General features: G+C 35.4%; 3 protein-coding genes across 5 annotated transcripts; 1 reads left to right on the top strand and 2 right to left on the bottom strand.

The window, feature by feature from the left end:
* Positions 1-1,806: 1,806 nt before the first annotated feature.
* Positions 1,807-8,654, top strand: LOC140817789 (transcription factor-like protein DPB). The gene is made up of 9 exons (XM_073177574.1): positions 1,807-2,741; positions 3,286-3,365; positions 5,677-5,720; positions 6,032-6,094; positions 6,182-6,328; positions 6,489-6,557; positions 6,749-6,847; positions 7,762-7,832; positions 8,151-8,654. The coding sequence occupies exons 1-9, from the start codon at positions 2,473-2,475 to the stop codon at positions 8,353-8,355; spliced, it is 1,047 nt and encodes a 348-aa protein (XP_073033675.1). The 5' UTR covers positions 1,807-2,472; the 3' UTR covers positions 8,356-8,654.
* A 624-nt stretch (positions 8,655-9,278) lies between these two features.
* On the bottom strand, positions 9,279-13,506 carry LOC140818843 (nudix hydrolase 16, mitochondrial-like). Its single transcript, XM_073178904.1, has 4 exons — positions 12,889-13,506; positions 11,524-11,638; positions 10,528-10,611; positions 9,279-9,758 (listed from the first exon to the last, which is right to left on the bottom strand). The coding sequence occupies exons 1-4, from the start codon at positions 12,957-12,959 to the stop codon at positions 9,477-9,479; spliced, it is 552 nt and encodes a 183-aa protein (XP_073035005.1). The 5' UTR covers positions 12,960-13,506; the 3' UTR covers positions 9,279-9,476.
* A 1,248-nt stretch (positions 13,507-14,754) lies between these two features.
* Positions 14,755-17,499, bottom strand: LOC140818582 (pentatricopeptide repeat-containing protein At3g14730). 3 transcript variants are annotated; one of them, XM_073178584.1, is made up of 3 exons: positions 15,207-17,498; positions 14,974-15,109; positions 14,771-14,880 (listed from the first exon to the last, which is right to left on the bottom strand). In XM_073178584.1, the coding sequence occupies exon 1, from the start codon at positions 17,191-17,193 to the stop codon at positions 15,316-15,318; it is 1,878 nt and encodes a 625-aa protein (XP_073034685.1). In that variant the 5' UTR covers positions 17,194-17,498; the 3' UTR covers positions 14,771-14,880; positions 14,974-15,109; positions 15,207-15,315. The 3 variants fall into 3 exon arrangements, with proteins under 3 accessions (XP_073034684.1, XP_073034685.1, XP_073034687.1); XM_073178586.1 differs by having other exon boundaries at positions 14,974-16,874; positions 16,967-17,102; XM_073178583.1 differs by having other exon boundaries at positions 14,755-14,775; positions 14,974-17,499.
* Positions 17,500-17,929: the final 430 nt, after the last annotated feature.

Here is a 17,929-nt window from a genome sequence, read left to right as displayed (position 1 = left end):
TTTTTCATAAATTGGACCGAATCAGATATTCATCTAATAAAATTAACAAATGGGACAATTTCATAAAAGTCTTTTTGGTTTCTTTAATTAAAATTATTCATCAACTTATTTATCCATAAAATGAAAAGTAATATGTAAGTAATTTATATGCAAAAACTTGTGTGATGAATATGTAATATTTATCCATAAAATCGATTTTTTCAGTTCATCATTCAAGTGAGCTGATATAACATTTGGCAAAAACTTGTGTGAGACGGTCTCACGGATCGTATTTGTGACATGAATCTCTTATTTGGGTCACTCATGAAAAAGTATTACTTTTTATGCTAAGAGTATTATTTTTTATTGTGAATATGGGTAGGGTTGACTCGTATCACAGATTATGATCCATGAAACCCACTCCTAACATTTTATTGTATTTGAAAACTGATTCGATGGGCTTATTATACATTAGTTAATCAATTCCATATCTATAAATTGAGTTTGATATTTTTTGCAAAAAATAATTTGTACAACACAAGAAAATAAGATAAATGATATTATCTTACTAAAGTTTAAATGATTTTTTGTTTTAAAAAAAACATATATTCCTCAATTCGGGTTGGAATCGAGTATGGATCCGCCCCGTGACCGTCGTAACCAATCACAGTCCCTATAAATTTTGGGAATCTATTTTTCTCTTGAATGTTCGGGATCCCGTCGGATAGAGATATGATATCTCAAGTTTTTTTTTATAAAAATAATTAATAGAGACTCTCCATACACATATTGAATATAGATAAAGCATGCCAAACTTTTAAGGTAAAAATCAACGAGTTTTAAATGGCCCACGATTCAATAAGCCACGAATCAGTAGAAGCAAAAACTAAAATATCTAGCAAATCCAATAAAGTGTCTTGGTTAATCCAAGTCATGAGTAAGTTAGGAACAAAAATTTAGTAAGTTTGTATTACATCACAAATAACTGAATTAGCTCGATTTTATGGTAGATGAGATTCTATTTATGTGGGTACTACATTCACTTCATTTCAACGGGTAAGATCTTGTCACACATACAATTTCAAAAAAAAAAGTGGGTCTTATATATACATAGACAAATCTTGGTCATCCATCCTATCACGGAGGCAATGTCCACATAAATAGGATGAAATAAACTCGGTTTTATTTAGAAATCAAGAAATTAAGGAATAACTCCCCTCTCATAATAATGACATTAGAGTCTACAATTTAGGAGTGGTAATTCTTCATAAATATGAAATTCTAAATTTCAATTGATATTAAGTGTGTACTAAATGAGGATTTATGACCAGAAAATCTTAAATTATGAGTCATGGAAGAAAATATGATGATTATGTAATAAAGATATTATTATTATAATATACTGAAAATGCGGGTATGACAAAAAATTTTATCGGACGAAGATTATACGCCTGATATTTCTCTCAATATCGATCGAGACGGGAAAAATTCCAACAACTTGGATCGGAAAAACAGAGTGTCTAAATATTTTCGAGGTGAAAACGAGATGATATGTGTGATAAGTCGATATTTTAAGGATTTTATAACACATACTGAAAAAAACTAAAAAAACAAACATACGCCTTATCTCACAAATGTTGAAATTATTTAAAAGACAACAAATAAAAAAAACCCAAAGTTTATTGCAATTTTTCTCTTAGAACCTTGAAATTAAACGATATTCAACCCGACAATTTATATTTTAATTAATTAGTAATAATCCTTTTTTCGTTTGTTGTTTTATTAATTATTAATATCTTTATTTAATTAAAGGAAAAATGATTTCCCTCCCTCATTATTTTCCTCACATACGAGCCTGTGAACGCACGCTTCCTCCACTTTCTTCGATAGATCAAGATACTCGTACTTCTTCTTCGCTATTTGATTCATAAACCTAACCAAAAGTTTCACAAATTTTAGACTCGGTGCTTTTGATTTGTGGTTGTACGTTGAAAAATTACTGTGGGGAAAGAGGAGTTTGGGGCGTGACTGAGCTAATATTGAAAACTGACCCTTTTTGTTGGGTTGTAGCAGTTACAATTGACAGTTGTAAGACAGTGGACGTGAACCCTAGTCTCTTGATGTTTTATATGGGTAAATTCGACCGCCCCTTAAAAGAATTTTACCGTCTGGTGTGGTGCTGACCTGGGTTTGTCTTTGGATTTATTTTGTTTTTCTCGTTGTGGGTTTTCGGATTAAATCCTCAAGCACAGGATTTTTTGTGGCGGCTTCTTATATTTCTGGATTCTTTGCTGTGCGGTGCTGCTGAAATTTCCTAGGTTTTTGCTGGTTCTGTTGTATAATCTACTTTGTGGATTATTCTTCTCGAAACCAAGATCTTCTTGGATTCCTAGGATTTTGATTTTCACTAGATTTACTGGCAATTTTCATAAATTTCGAGTCATCATTCTGGTCGTTGTAGTTTGAATCTCTGCATGCTTATTATCTGGGGAAATGGTGAATCGTGGCACCAGCAGCAACAATAGTAATCCAGCCGATGGGAATAGGAACCTATCAACTGCTTCTTTAGGTGCTGGTGGAGGAGCTACACGGTCATGGGGAACCACTGTTTCTGGTCAATCTAGGACGACAAGCGGAAGTGTGGGTTCTCCCTCGAGCCGAAGCGAGTCTGCGGTGGCAACTCCAGTCAGTGAGAGCACTTGCCTTCGGTTGAACAATCTTGATATCCAAGGAGACGATGCTGGATCTCAGGGGACATCTGGGTGAGACGTTGAGCCTTTCATTTCACTTCATTGAGCTGCAGGCCAGAGGCCTTTAAAGCTAGTATAATGCGATTTATAATCACTTGAACCTTGCTGATTAGTTTTGTGGATTTATAGTTTCAAATAAAAAAGTCAAAGAGTTTAAACATTGCAGAATTGTTGCAGTGAGAAGAAGACCTTGTTGATATGCAATGAACATTGTAAACCACGTGCATCCGAGGAGTTTAGGAAAAGGACAATATAGGTTGTGGGTTTATACACCATATTATCCTAGATTTAGGAAACTAGTGGGATCACTATATTTCATACCACTGCATAAAAAAATTGAACAAAAAGGTTTTTTTTAACATTATTTGTGCCAATGATTGAGCTATAGTTCACATGACTAACACAGAAAAAGTTGAATTAATTGTGTGTAACCATGCTGATCACTACTCACAGCTAGAAGAACTTTTGGAATGTTTACAAATGTGAATGCCGTCTCTGACAGTGAGAATCTTCTTTCCCTTTGCAACTGTAATTGTATCATACTTTTTTTAAACAGCAAAGGTAAGAAGAAGAGAGGTCAGCGTGCTGTTGGCGGCGATAAGGGTGGTCGAGGGCTTCGCCAGTTTAGCATGAAAGGTTTTTGTTTGTCATATGTTCTTATTCTGTTTCATTCTTTCTGAAATTGTTACCTACGCAGCATGTTTGAATGAACATTTCTAAGTTTATTCTTTGTAGATAGTTGTCCGGCGAGATTGCATTCAAGAGATGGTGTATATAACTAACATAGTACCTTCTGCTTTTTAAGACTAAATAAACAAGACAAAGAATGGGTCAAATTTGGGAAGCCAATGCAGAATTTAACATGAAACCACATCTTTGTGAAATTTATAAGCTTTAATTTGTGCATAGTAATTTATCCTCTCGTTCTTCACACATGGGAATGACACAGAATTATGGCGACTTTGGTCACAAAATAATTTTGTTTTCAAAGTGTCTGTTATTGTTGGGCACGACTATATTTGGTTAATAAAGTATTGATGAACTAATGATCAGAATTCATACGTTATTTGGCAGTTGCACATTTTCTTAGTCGGGTTTCTGTTAGGCTGGCATCAGGTATGGTTCACATTTTTTGAGTTAGAGGGCTACTCTATAAAATAATTAACAAATGGGTAATAAAAGCAAGTTAAGGAATTCATGTGGTTTGGTCAACAAGCCTTAATTTGTGTGAGCGAGTTACTGTTCAGCTGTAATAGAAAGAATTTAGAATGTGCTTGATACTATTATGCAAATCCTCAAGGATGTACCCATAACTAGTCAATCAATTCCTTTTAGCTATAATCTTGACATTCTCTAGAAGTTACCATGTTGATGGCCTACAAATATTTGTCCATCATTAGCTTGTGCGGTAGATTATTCTTGGACTTCTTAAGCTAGTTGGTCCTGAACAGTAAACATGTAGCCTTCCAGAAACCCATTCTACCCATGCTTACAAAATTTGTTCATCGCACCTAATCAGAATTGTGAAGTATAAGGCTGTTAAATAATAAACAATGTTGTAAATGGCGGTGGCGGGGCGTTCAGTGACCACGTACCACCTTGGCCGCTTAGATGATTGAATTTTTTTATATTTAATTTTATATGATCATGCAATATATGCATAAATTAAATTATGTTTATTAGAAACTAAAAGTAATAACCTAGTGGGCTGGCCTGGCGGCAGCAGCGATTTGAGGTGGAGGAGGTAGGACTTGTGGGTGATTGGATCGGGATCATGTTTTGAAGACATAGATTATAATATATTAGTAACTATGATTTTTTATATTTTTATGGACCTTTTACCCGCCCACCTAACCCGCCCCATCTCACCTCGACCACCTACATTACCGCCTAGGAGAAAGGTGGTGCGCCTGAAGGCGCCATCTGCCTAGGCGACCGCCTCGGCCGCCATTTAGACCACTGACAATAAAAGATCAAGTTGCAGTGTTGAGCAATCTAAACATAACTTACAAATGTGGTAGCAGTGGTGCGTAGCTTTTTGGCAGATTTTTTGTGGGCCATGTGCGGCAATTACATTACCAACTAAATGATTCCGTGCGGTTTGCAGACATGAGAACAAGAGGTAACTAGGCAACCACAAAGTGTAACAAGCTATCCATGAGGTCTTAGCCAGAGCCAAAATATAAAGTATACAATGGGTAATATTATGTTTAGTTGGTTGCGTAACTTAATAGACTAATGATTACCTTCCCTCCTACTTATCATAGGAGATCAAACCTTCTATGTGGAGGCAATGGTTTGTCCTCTGCTACATTGTTGAGATGGAAAAGCTGGAAAGAACTTTTTAAATACAGAATTATAACAAGATACTGCATGTCTCTTTTATGGGATTAGAATGGTTAATTTACTTACCTTATTCAAATTGATACTTTGTATGATGTAGAACTAGAGAACCAATGGGATATCAATTCTAATATATATGCTTACTTTCTTTAAATTGATTACGAAGGAACAACCAATTCATTCATGTGTTATATGGGCTCTAATTGCCTTGTGAATTATCTTGCATCGTTAAACTGGTAACAGTTTTCCGTTTATGCTTATCGCAAAGCATTGAATGCTATTCTGCTGTACGTAGTACAAAATCTGACATGGTCATGTAGACTTAAGGGTGTGTAAAATAACTAATAAGTAAGTTTGGGTTTTGTTGTGTTTCACTCTTAAGAAATCTTAAAAAATTTATGTCATTATCACCACTTCGTGGTTCCAACTTCCAAGAAGGAAATTATAGTAGGGAATAGTTTTAACTGTAAGAGATAATAGTTTAACTAAAAACACAAATCAAGTGGTGGCTATTATTGTGGCTTATCAGTTATCAAAATTTTATTTCATTATGACTCTTTATTTGGGTTGAGTAATGGTTAATCTTTGTTTTCGTTGTGGATAGTGTGCGAGAAAGTTGAAAGCAAAGGGAGAACTACATATAATGAGGTCAGATGGCTTACGTAAATTCCCTCTGTTTCCCTTTTTGTTAAAGTTAATCGCAAAATTTCTCTATCCTGCCTCTGGTTTATTCAATTTGGGTATTGCTCATGATATCCTAATTGTCATGATGGTTTGATATTAGAGGAAATGTTAAGAGGTCTGGAGTCATGTGCTATTTGTCTACTTCTGTATTTATTTGGCATTTTCCAATTTGTGGTGCCGTATGGTGGTTTAATCCTGCAACTTGAACCATTTCAATCACTGTAATGACGTCTCTATCCTTTTCTATCTGAATCTGACAAATAATGTCTCCTCAGGTCGCTGATGAACTTGTCGCTGAATTTGCAGATCCTAGCAATTGTGTAACATCTCCAGATCAGGTTTGTTACTGTTTTGGAAATTTAGTTTTATATCATGTTTTGCTGCAAAACCTGTTGTCCAGGCTTTAAATTTTGACCGTATGGCAGCAACAATATGATGAGAAAAACATACGTCGAAGGGTATATGATGCTTTAAATGTGCTAATGGCAATGGATATAATTTCTAAAGACAAAAAGGAAATTCAATGGAAGGGTCTACCGCGGACTAGTCTGAATGACATCAAAGAACTTAAGGTTAGATTTCCATTCCTTCTTTTTACTATGTTCTTTGCCTTTTCCATTTCATCACATGGATGGGCCATTTTTTTTCTGGATTCACCCTTACTGTGCGAAATAATTTTTATTTACATTAGCCTGCTAGCTAATTCATCCCAACGGAATAAATTGACTGCAGACTGAAAGTCTTGGACTTAGAAATCGAATTGAAAAGAAAGCAGCATATTTGGAAGAGCTCGAGGAACAAGTAATATTTCTTTCTTGTGTACACTAACTGCTTCACTGAGGTTCATTAGAATTTGATTTAAGATTTCTTTCTTATGTAACCGACTACTTCACTGTGGTTCATTTGAATGTGGTTTCTTGATGTGTAACTTAATTTCATTTTTTCCATAGTATCACTTCTTTCAATTTCTCCATTCCAATTCTTTGCTGCAGTATGTCGGCCTTCAAAACCTGATACGGCGGAATGAAGAACTATATAGCTCAGGAAACACTCCAAGTGGTGGAGTGGCATTGCCTTTTATTTTGGTTCAGGTAGAGTTGATTGTTATTTCTGTCAACATTGGCACATGCTTTTTCAAAAAGAAACTTTAATTTTGTGATGTTTGTTATACATGCATGTCTGAGCTCCTGAAATTATCGACCAAAAAAGGTTGAGTTCAAGCTCTTTGAGCTCAAAATAAATTTGTTCGGCTCGTGAGCCAACTCACATTCTCAAATCAGGTTTATGAAATCTGTTCATAAATATGTTTACATCTCAAATCATGAGGTTGGCTCGCGTTCAAGCTCGTGAACTCTTTCATGAGCTCTATATATAAAATTGTATATGTTAATAACATTAATACCACATACATAAAAGTAAAAATATTAATTTTATTGTATCATTATTTAAATATAAAAATTATTTTTGAGCTTGAAAGCTCATGAACAACATTTCAGCTCAAGCTCGGATTCTATCCCTTTGGCTCTTGCTCAAAATAAATTGGTACATTCATGATTGGCTCTTTCTTGGCTTTTCTCTTGGTGTTAAATAGTATTGATAATTCAATATATGTATTAAGGTTTTTTTCCTCATCAATTAATCATGATTGAAGTGCCCTTGGATGTTTAGCATTTATGGGGACTTTCCATCAACAACCTTGACATTCATTCACATAAGGCGAAGTGAAAATTCAAACAGTGCATGGAAAGAACATCATCAAAATTGATTTTGCCTCATTATTTTCTTTTGTATTTCTGATAAAGGACGTTGTAAAATGGCATACTACATTCGGAGAAGCTTTTGACCAGGTTGCACTTACATGAAGATAAACTATAATAGTGATATCTTGTGTATAACCATGCTTATGGTTTTTATTCTTCATCGAGTTTGTTTTCATGATCGTTTGAAATAGAGCTAAAATGCACTTTTGGATATCATTCTTATATTTGCTTTTTAAAAATTATAGACTCGTCCTCATGCCACAGTGGAGGTGGAAATATCTGAAGATATGCAGTTGGTGCATTTTGATTTTAATAGGTAAGGAATTTTTCAAGGCATTTGCCCTGAGTATGTGATTAACTGAAGGAAAGTTTCTGTTGCATGCCACACATTGACTTTTAAAGAATGTTTTGAGCGACTACAAAAGACGTGATGATGCACATATATTTTTATGACATATTTTGTACCCCCAAGCCATTTAAGTGCATTTTTCTTCTGGGTTTTTTACAAGCTTGGATTGCATTAATTTCAAATTTTATGTGGCCCCACACTGTACATGCGTTGAATTGAATCAACATGTTTAAGGAAACAATGATTCCAATGTTCCTAACACAAGATTCTTTCATTTCTTTGCAGCACTCCTTTTGAGCTACATGATGATTATTACATTCTCAAAGCAATGAAATTTTGCGAAAAACCAAGCGATGGAGGGGAGAGTTCCCATGTGCCCAATTACCAACCTCAAATCCCTCATCCTTCAACATCAAACATTCCGGCCATTCCTCCTGCCTCGCCTTCCCTTCCTGGAATATTGAAGGCACGTGTTAAAAATGAGCATTAGTTTCTCACACCTTCTGTACATCATGTAAAAATATGAAATTGAATCGTGTGCGCTCATTTGTAGCTTTTCACCACCTTAAGAAATTTTCACTCAACCATAGAAAATGGAAGGTTTTAGGACTCCCTTTTTGCTTCTCTGATCATCTAGCATTTTCATTAGTTCATAGAATCGTATCCAGGTTTTTCATTTCAGTTCTTGGTATCTGTATATATATGTGTGCGTGTAAGAACTTGTACCAATGACAGAGATGAGTCAAATTTGACCTTTCTTTATAAATGATCATCCACTGATAGGCACTAAAGATCACTTACAAGTATTGCTATGCTCCGGGGGTTCTGGTAACTTAATTTTCATCATCTTGTCTCCGTTTAGCTCGGAATGAAATGCATTTTTTTGAATACATTTGTGGTGTTTATGGGTGTTTCTAGGCCAACTTCCTCAATTTTGTTTTGCGTATCAACCTCAGAGAAAAAGCTTTATTTAGATATATCTCATGAAGTTTGTTGAAAGTACTGATGTGTTATTACACATCAATGTCTCGTTGGTTTCTTGTCAGCACCACATCACAAAACAGTTATAATTTTCACAAAAAAATTTAAACCGACCGAAACAACATAAATAATCAAAATAACAACAAAAATTTAAGATAAAAAATCCAATTTTCTCTTTATAAATATTCAAATAACGAAAAATATAGACATCAATGGAAAATAAAGAAGTATTTTTATTTAAGCTTCTATTAATTTTTTTTTTTTAAATGGCGTCTCAAACCTAAGTCATTACAAGTACCCAAAAAAAAGGGTACCGTGTGTTACGTGATAATGTATCAAATAATTTTTTGAAGTGTCTATGACAAAACAAGTCTCCAGACATCCTTTCCAAAATCGGCACGAACCAGCAAACCAAAAGGTTTTGCCATAATCAGGTATCAATCAATTAGTAAAATTGTTGAATAAACATTGCCGTAAAGTATGGCAAATTTGTAATTTAATCCTCCCTATTCTCAACTAATTCATCGACCAAAAAAAGTTTATCAAAGCATTCTGAACACCTAAAATAACATAGATATTTGCACGTCACTTCCAGTTTGTAGAGGCTTCAATGCTCGAATAATCGTCAAATTAGGAATTTCTTTTTTTACTTTTTTCTGGCAATGTTCTAACCATGCCATCGGCAAACCACTTCAAGAAACCTTCTTCAACAGCCTCTCGCATCCAAGCATGTCTGCAGCATGCAATGGCTTCAGGAATGGTTAGCCAACTTCTTTCTCTCTGGCTTTTTTCTGGCCAGGATTCGAGTTCCTCCTCCACATACAAAGCATACATGGAAGCTCTACACAAACCTTCTGGACTGTATTCATCCTGCAGCGTTTTGCTCTTGAAGCTGTAGCATCCCAGATAATGCTGAAATAAAACAACGCATAGTTTTAAGCTCTGATTTTTTAAAGAAACATCATGATATTCACATTGCAGAACAAGGGGACAAGAAAATAATAAAAAGTACATCATGATCATAGAGCTCTTCATGGTTATTAGAGGCCTAAATAACAGCAGATGTCAGTGTCTAAGCTCAAGTGTGGGCTTTGCCGAAGTGGGTTGAACTAATTTAGATGTACTATAAGAAGTTTGTCATAAGGCATCTAATTGTCATAAGACAATCAAGATCCAAAACACGCAAACAGTTAACAGCAATTCCAGAACTTCATGTCTAGAAAAAAATACTTGAAAAAAGAATGTTAGGAAAAGTTTGAGGCTTTATTAGGCCAGGAAATCCTATCAACACCGTAGAACTTTTATGCCTAAAAAATAATGGGAAAAACAATAAAATAAGTACAATAGGCGCTAATTGGCTTTAATTTTGAAAATTGTTTTACTTCCCTGAGAATGTGCTAGGCTTGCTTTTTATGCACTAACACCTGAATCCACCAACAAAGAAACTACAGGGGTGGTGCTCTCGAACTCAAAAATTAAAGTGTTGATCATGTTAATATAAGTGGGGTTACTTCATTGTCGTACAAACATGTCACCTTATAAGCAAAACTGAGGCATTGCTTTAGTAGAACAGAAACCGAATTTTATCAATAATCATACATATATAACCTTAGGTCCTTAGATCAGAAACATAAATGATAAACAAACATAAGAGGGAAAAGAACTTGACATTATATGTTACCATTAAATCCCCTCGAACTCCCGCCTCCTCTACGGCTTCCCTAACTGCTGCCTCCTCAACTGTTTCATCATTCTCCCATCCACCCTGTAAAGAAAAACAGAAGAAGCACAATGATGGTAGCATTGCCACTATCATATTTATTATTCATTTAATGTCACATAGTTAAGAGGCACACGTTAAAATTAAAGAAGAATATCTTAATCAAATTGATTCACAGGTTTCCAGTTTTTGGATGTAGACATATTTAAAAAAAATTGTATTCAACAAATTCTCAGTTAAAACAATTTAAATGATTTTCCCGACCAGCGACAAATTATTATCATTTAATTCAACATATAAATCACATAATCTCATAGAATACTTGGTATGGATACACAAAAAATTTTCACCTAAGCAAGATCAAACAAATGTGCGGTATAAGCAAAAATATTCTCAGTATAATATTCACAACAATCACGATAGTAGTTTTTTAACCATTTTGATTTCAAGAATTAATCCTTAATATCAAACCAATATGATTGCGTTCAATGAATAGTTATCTCTGAACATAAATATACTGCAATGACAGGAGAAAATGGTATTTGGGCTGAACTCAAGGAAAACAAAACCAGCTTCATATTTCATTAGATGACCAGTCAAAGCCATACAGATAGGCACTCAAGGCTTGCACCAAGGAAAGGTCGCATAACTATCAACTTAACAAACAAAGCAAAGTCAAAACAAGAAACTTAAATTTAGATCGTCAAAAAAAAATCCATAAGATGCTTTCACTGTCCCTCAGTATATACACCCAGTTACAAGTAAAAAAAGTCCGTTTTCCCTGCAATCTTCTTGTCTAAAGCATTTTCTAGAATACTATCAATAAAGGATAAAAAAAAATGTGACCAGGATAAACTTGTCAGCAACAAAAGAATGTCATAAACATAAAAAGACAACAATAAATGAAAATGCTTCATCACTTCTAACTATTTAGATGTGCTTGCCCACAACTCACACCTTGGGAAATAGAAGACCAGGTCCACTAGTAGAATTGATCATTAGTACTTCAACTATCATCTCAGATGAATCACCTCCATTGTTTTCCACATTAATACATTTGAATGGAATACACCTGAGAAAGAATGTACCAGTCAGAAACGAGAAACTATACTGCATGTTTATTCATATGAACAAAGTTACCAGGGCAGACTACTTATAAGAACTGAAATAATGCACGATGATGTGAATTGTCTTAATCTATGATTAAGGGAAACTTCTGAAATTTCTTTTGCCTTCATATCCATTATTAATATATTCACAACATCAGTACAGGTAAGACAAAGTGCAGGAAATATCAAAGGAGGTTCACCTAAGTATATTCATGCACAAAACAAGACACACTAGCACATGAATATCGATGCAAATATCATCCACCTTTATCAAATTGATTGAAAGTACAAGCATAGGTGGGAATAATTACAAACTTAGGATTCATCCACAAAAGATAATCAATCAAAATGGTAGCCAGCAATTTGCAACAGTTGATTCTGCATGTAAGCACACTTCAATCGTGTAACATGGACATTCACAATCTTTTTATGATTCATCTTGCTTGTCAGAGAGAGAAACCAAGTTCTCAAAAATCAAAATTTAAAATGGTCATACACTGATACACATTGAAGAAAGTGCATACAGAGCTTCTTTCACCCTAGCAGATTTCTAAGGTTGAGAAGAAATTAACTTTTTCTGTTGATTTAGCGTAATGGCCTATTAATTATACCAATCGAAACTTGAGATGAGCTGATTTCCGGGTGACACGTATGAAAATGAAACTCTGAATCCTTTTTCTCTAACTTCCCATGTTCTCTACCACCAAAAAGGTATTGTGATTGCAAAATTATCAAAACAAATCTAAATTAAGGAACGGGATTATAGTCATCTCAACATGGTCCAGAGAGTGAACATAAGAACGATTAACAAAAAGAAAATTAAAGCATTAACAACAACAAATACCAGCCAAAACAAGAGGATAGAATCCTAGGTTCTATATCACATGCATTTCACCATCTATGGGATTGAATACACATGCATGAAGTTAAAACCTTGACAATCTAATCAACATTTTCTCCTAACTAAACAAAACCCAGCAGCAAATAATACCTCGAGAATCAAAGGAACGAAATATAAAACCCAAAAGCAACACATTTCCTTAATCAAACAAAAACCCAATTTTGAAATCGAATCAATAAAATTTCCAGGAAACGTCCAAAACCAATCCCTAGCTGAAAAAAATTGAAGCGAAACTCACATGCAAACGAACACACGTCAAAGTATGCATGCATGTATATATACACACGAAACGGTGAGCGAAAGGAAAAATACCCAGCAATGAGGCGGTAACCATCCTCGTAACGCTGCTGATGCCGACCAGTTCGAGCCACCAATTCAGACATTTATTCAATAAGAATAATAATGAGAATCAACAAAGAAACGATTAACGTGAACGAAGTTCGAATCTACCCCTCTGCCTGTATATATACAACAATCAAAATCCGCCCTTTATTGATAAAAAGGAATAAAAAAAAAATCACGATGGGCATTAGGAACCCCGCATTACTCCTCAATATCTAGTCTAATTTCTCCAAAAAAAGAACCCAAAATTTCCTCATTGCTTTCCGAAAACCTATTTTTAGGAAAAAGGGGAGAAAAATTAACGTGAGTTAATGGGGGAGAGCGCAGCGAATGAATCGGAGCATGTTTTTTGGGAAATTTTGGAGTCCTCGGTCAATTTTTGGTGCTTCGAATTTGGGAGGTCGGTTATATATACATAATAAAATATTATTTTCAAATTGCATTCTTTTCTTTATTTCCTCCACATGCGTTGAATGACGGTTATACCCTTCCCCGATTTGGCAGGCTGTGTCGATTCTTTCGAAGGACAGTTGTGTACTTTCCATTGAGAAGAAGCTTTCATGATTCGAGCCGTTAGCCACGTCATTCCAGCTTGTAGAATTACCTTTTTATCACAAAAAATTAGAGACAAAAACAAAATTAATGGCTACTATTAAGAAAATCAAGATTTTAATTTATCTTTGTATTTCGAATGCGATATATGTCATAGATGATGTGTAGTGTGTATTGTGACGGTTAGAACTTTGCCTTTGTCTTAGTCTGAAGATACTCAGCGTAGTTGTATTGTACTTGTACTATTCTTTTTACCTAATTTAATGAAAATAATTTCATTAAAAAAAAATTACAGATTCAACAATGTTTGGATTTTTATGAAGTTTTTCCACTCTGGTGGGTATCTTGACCTCTAAAGAGAAGGGGTAGATTGAATAAAAATGTGCATATAAATAGTTAGTTGGTGCAACGGTGGATCGCATAGAGACACTAAAGTCATATGTGTACAAATTCAAACATTCATTGGAAGTGATTTTACATGCATTTGACTCACACACCACTTTTCATGCCTTCACTCTGCAAAAATATGGCACACCAAATTATACCATGAGGCATGCTTTCAACCCCATATAATTGCCAATTGTGCTAAAAAAATGAAAATCACCATCAGCATTGAAGTAGAGTTTCCAGAAGAAGAAAAAAAAAGGAATACATGAAATATGAATGACTTTTAAATAATATTTCTCTACAATAGCATCACTGACAGTTAATTGAATAAAATGAGACAACACAAGAAGCAAAAACTTGAGAGGGTGACAAGGAATGTAAAAGACTTAAGTATGTTGTCACGAAGAATTATTTCTTTGCAAAATATGAATGCCCATATTTTGCAGGGAATGAGGAGAAATTCTAGAGCAAAAAGGCAAGGCAAAATGTAGCAGCGGAGGGTTAGAAATTCAGTCGACGAATCATGCTCAAGATTTTTGTCAGCAATTTTAGTGATTCCATCAATGGGAATAAGTAGTTGTTACGTAAAGCTTGCCTAAACCTTGCCAAGTTCTGGATTTTTTATCTTGTGTGTCGTTTCACGTCTTGGTCGGCACCCTTTGTTCCCCCAACAAAAATTGTCATTCGGAACTTCTTAAGCCTGGGTATTGATGCATGGATCTTTTCATAAACAGGCCACAACAAGGGTTGATTCTATTTTACATGTGGGGGCACTACCCCATGATAAGATCAAGGGCCCAAATTTAGCCACACATACATGAGGTCCACTAATTTTTTTAAAATCACATATGTGTGTGAATCTTGTCCATCTAAACCATGTGGGGGCATGTAGCATCGAAGCAACCCACAACAAGTTACCTGTAATTAAATATCTGTCATAAGGTAAGACAAACTTTAAACTAACTGTCTGTGCTTCCAACACATGGAGCATTTCCAACGCTTTCAGTAAAAAGTTACTTCCAACTAAAAAAGAACAAATAAGCCAGCCATGTATATCTTTACACAGTAACCTGGTACGAATGAATGAATAGACCAGCAATGGATACTATATCTAACCTATACAAAATGGTGAAGGGGAGCGGGTCGGATAGGGAAAATTCTCCGCGACACCCAGTCCAGCAATATGCATTTTGTTGTTCAATCTCTCACTTTACGAGTGAGATGAACCGAACCGTCAATTCACAAAAGCCACCTGACATCACTGAATTAGCCTTGGTGATAATTAAGAATATGCTACATTAACTTGTAAATAATCTGCCAGTTCAATGAATTCAATCAATGACACTCGCCTTGGTGTGCGTGCTCCTTGCATCCAAGTTAATAACCAACAGGCTTAACAATTAGGCGTGACAATTTCTGGAATTATTATCTTCAATACCACCAGTCACTTGCCAACTTCTAAATACAACTTTCCATGGCGTCCAGCACGCAGCATTGCTCACTACATGCTGTTAGTAAATCTAATCCTTCATAAACAACAGATCCTTCAGGATGGGTTCTATCACCAGTAAAAAACACATGCAAGCCACTTCCAAGTTCAATCCAGCTGCAACCCGGTGACTTCTTCACATCCTGTTGCTTCATCGTTTTTCTCAAGATTGCCACCTCTTCATATCTTCCGGTCTCTCCATAAATATTTGACATCAAAATGTAATTTCCACAATGCTCTGGGTCAAGCTCAAGAACCTGTTGGGTGGCAATCTCAGCCAAGTTAGCATTTCCATAGAGGCGGCATGCGCCCAAGAATGTCCTCCACACCACTTGATTAGGTTTGATTGGCATATTCGACAACAACTTAAAGGCCCCCTCAAGCTGTCCAGCTCGACCAAGCATGTCAATCACACATGCATAATGCTCAATAGCTGGAGCAACACCATATCGAGGCAGCATTTCTGCGAGAAGTTCTTGACCTTGACCCACAAATCCAGCATGGCTGCAGGCTGCTAATACTCCGATGAATGATATCTCATCTGGCTCCAACCCAAACTCACACATGCGGTAAAACAGATCCAATGCCTCATTTCCATACCCATGCATGCCATATCCCATTACCATAATGTTCCATGATGCCACATCCTTAACTTTTATCTTGTCAAAAACCAAGTGTGCCTCTCTCATACTCCCACATTTTGCATACATATCCATAACTGCATTTTCAATATATGTACTACCCACCTTGATCAATCCATGTATTGTCATATAGCCATGAATATCTCTACCATGTGTTAGTGCTGCTAAATTTGAGCAAGCAGGAAGCACAGCAGTGACAGTCACTAAATCGGGCTGAAACCTAGAGCTTAACATACCCTTCAAAAGCCTCAAAGCTCCATCATGATCGCCGCATTGTTCATAAACACTTATAATGGAGTTCCATGAATACATATCCTTCTCAATGCAGCTGTCAAAAACCTTCCATGCATCTGCAAGCTGCCTGCATTTTCCATACATATCAATCAACGCGTTTGAAACGGCAGTATCCAAATTATACCCCATTTTTATTCCAAATGCGTGAATTACCTTCCCATTATCAACTTCTCCAGCCAATGCGAGAGCTGATAGTACGCCAGTAATAGTGAATTTGTTAGTTTTGACCCGAATGTCTGCCATCCTCCTAAAAATCATCAAGGCCTTACCGAACTCCCCAATATGCACGTACCCATTAATCATAGCATTCCAAAGCACAACATCATCTCTCTCAGGCAATCTATCAAACACTTCAGTTGCCTCGTTAATCAATCCAAATTTCAAATAACTATGCACCAGTGCACTCCCTATAAACAAGTCGAACTTCAGCCCATGTTTAAACAACAACCCATGAATATTTCTCAAACCCAAAAAATCTGGACACGCCTTAATTACACAGGGGAAAGTAAACTTATCAGGAGCTACACCTAACAGTCGCATCTTACAGTACAAGTCAAAAGCGTCAGTTGGCATGTCATTGATGGTTAATCCAGCTATAATAGAATTATAAACGAATACGTTATGAACATGAGTAGACTCATAAAAAACAGATAAAGCATCATCAATGGAACTACATTTAGCGTACATATTTATAAGGCTAGTAGAAGAAATAGCAGAATCAAGATGGCCACGATAGAACATGTGTGCATGAATTTTTCTTCCTTGCCAAAGTTCTTGATTCTGTGCACATGATTGAAGCCATGCAATGCAGGTTGATAGTTCTAGAGCTGGAGTTGAGTTGGAAGAGAAGTTGCGGGAGAATTGGTGACGCGTTCTGCGTAACTGAAATGCCAAGATCGCTTTTTTATTCATTCAGAATGCAATCTAGTACGAATTTATATGCCTTCAGCAAAAATGGCAAGCAACGGCGGTGGACAGATACAATGATTGGTGGCTCCGGCGGGGATGGTTTGACGGAAATATTTTCAAGTAGGCCAAGCCTTCTGGTTTTTTATAGCTGAAAAATTGGGCCTGAATTTCAAAGGTCGATTTAATCTTATTATTATTGTTAACAAAGGTCGATTTAATCTTTAATCGCAATAGTAAAACCTAATTCCAACCAATTGGGGAATTTCAATTTCATAATTTCATGCAACAGTCATGTCAAGGTCTAGATTCTAAGGGACCAATGTTCATAATCATCTGATTTTTATAATTTACAATACAAGTGTGAATTGATGTCTGATTTCTCATAAAACTGAAATCTAAAAAAATTTCAAAAATTATTTTTGGTTTAAGTAGATCGTTTATGAAACGACTGTCTCGGTCCACATCTATGGTAAAACATAAAATTTTTGACATAAAAATTAATACTTTTGAATAAAATGATTCAGTGATTTATCTCATTAAATTGAATATGAGACAGTCTCATAAGAATTTTTTTATTTTATTTTTAAATTCGATGTTTTAATAAAAAAATATTCAAAAATATTTTGTAATATAATCATCTAGATACTTTTTTAAAGATAAATTATTTGGATACAAGATATAACATTAACCCATAAATAAATAATTATTATTTAAATTTGACGTGGATTGAAGAAGAAAG

The sequence above is a fragment of the Primulina eburnea genome, chromosome 17, assembly GCF_022965805.1.
Source record: "Primulina eburnea isolate SZY01 chromosome 17, ASM2296580v1, whole genome shotgun sequence".
NCBI lineage: Eukaryota > Viridiplantae > Streptophyta > Magnoliopsida > Lamiales > Gesneriaceae > Primulina > Primulina eburnea.
This window is presented reverse-complemented; position numbering and strand designations above follow the sequence as displayed.

What these genes read in the sequence shown, in the direction of transcription:
- LOC140817789 (XM_073177574.1), top strand. Translation starts at nt 2,473, where the DNA reads ATGGTGAATCGTGGCACCAGCAGCAACAATAGTAATCCAGCCGATGGG. An exon ending in TCGCCAGTTTAGCATGAAAG is followed by an intron (nt 3,366 to 5,676) that starts GTTTTTGTTTGT and finishes CGTTGTGGATAG; the next exon opens with TGTGCGAGAAAGTTGAAAGC. An exon ending in ATGACATCAAAGAACTTAAG is followed by an intron (nt 6,329 to 6,488) that starts GTTAGATTTCCA and finishes AATTGACTGCAG; the next exon opens with ACTGAAAGTCTTGGACTTAG.
- LOC140818843 (XM_073178904.1), bottom strand. Translation starts at nt 12,959, where the DNA reads ATGTCTGAATTGGTGGCTCGAACTGGTCGGCATCAGCAGCGTTACGAG. An exon ending in GGTTACCGCCTCATTGCTGG is followed by an intron (nt 11,639 to 12,888) that starts GTATTTTTCCTT and finishes ATTCTTTCTCAG; the next exon opens with GTGTATTCCATTCAAATGTA. An exon ending in CTGGTCTTCTATTTCCCAAG is followed by an intron (nt 10,612 to 11,523) that starts GTGTGAGTTGTG and finishes TTTTCTTTACAG; the next exon opens with GGTGGATGGGAGAATGATGA.
- LOC140818582 (XM_073178583.1), bottom strand. Translation starts at nt 17,193, where the DNA reads ATGAATAAAAAAGCGATCTTGGCATTTCAGTTACGCAGAACGCGTCAC.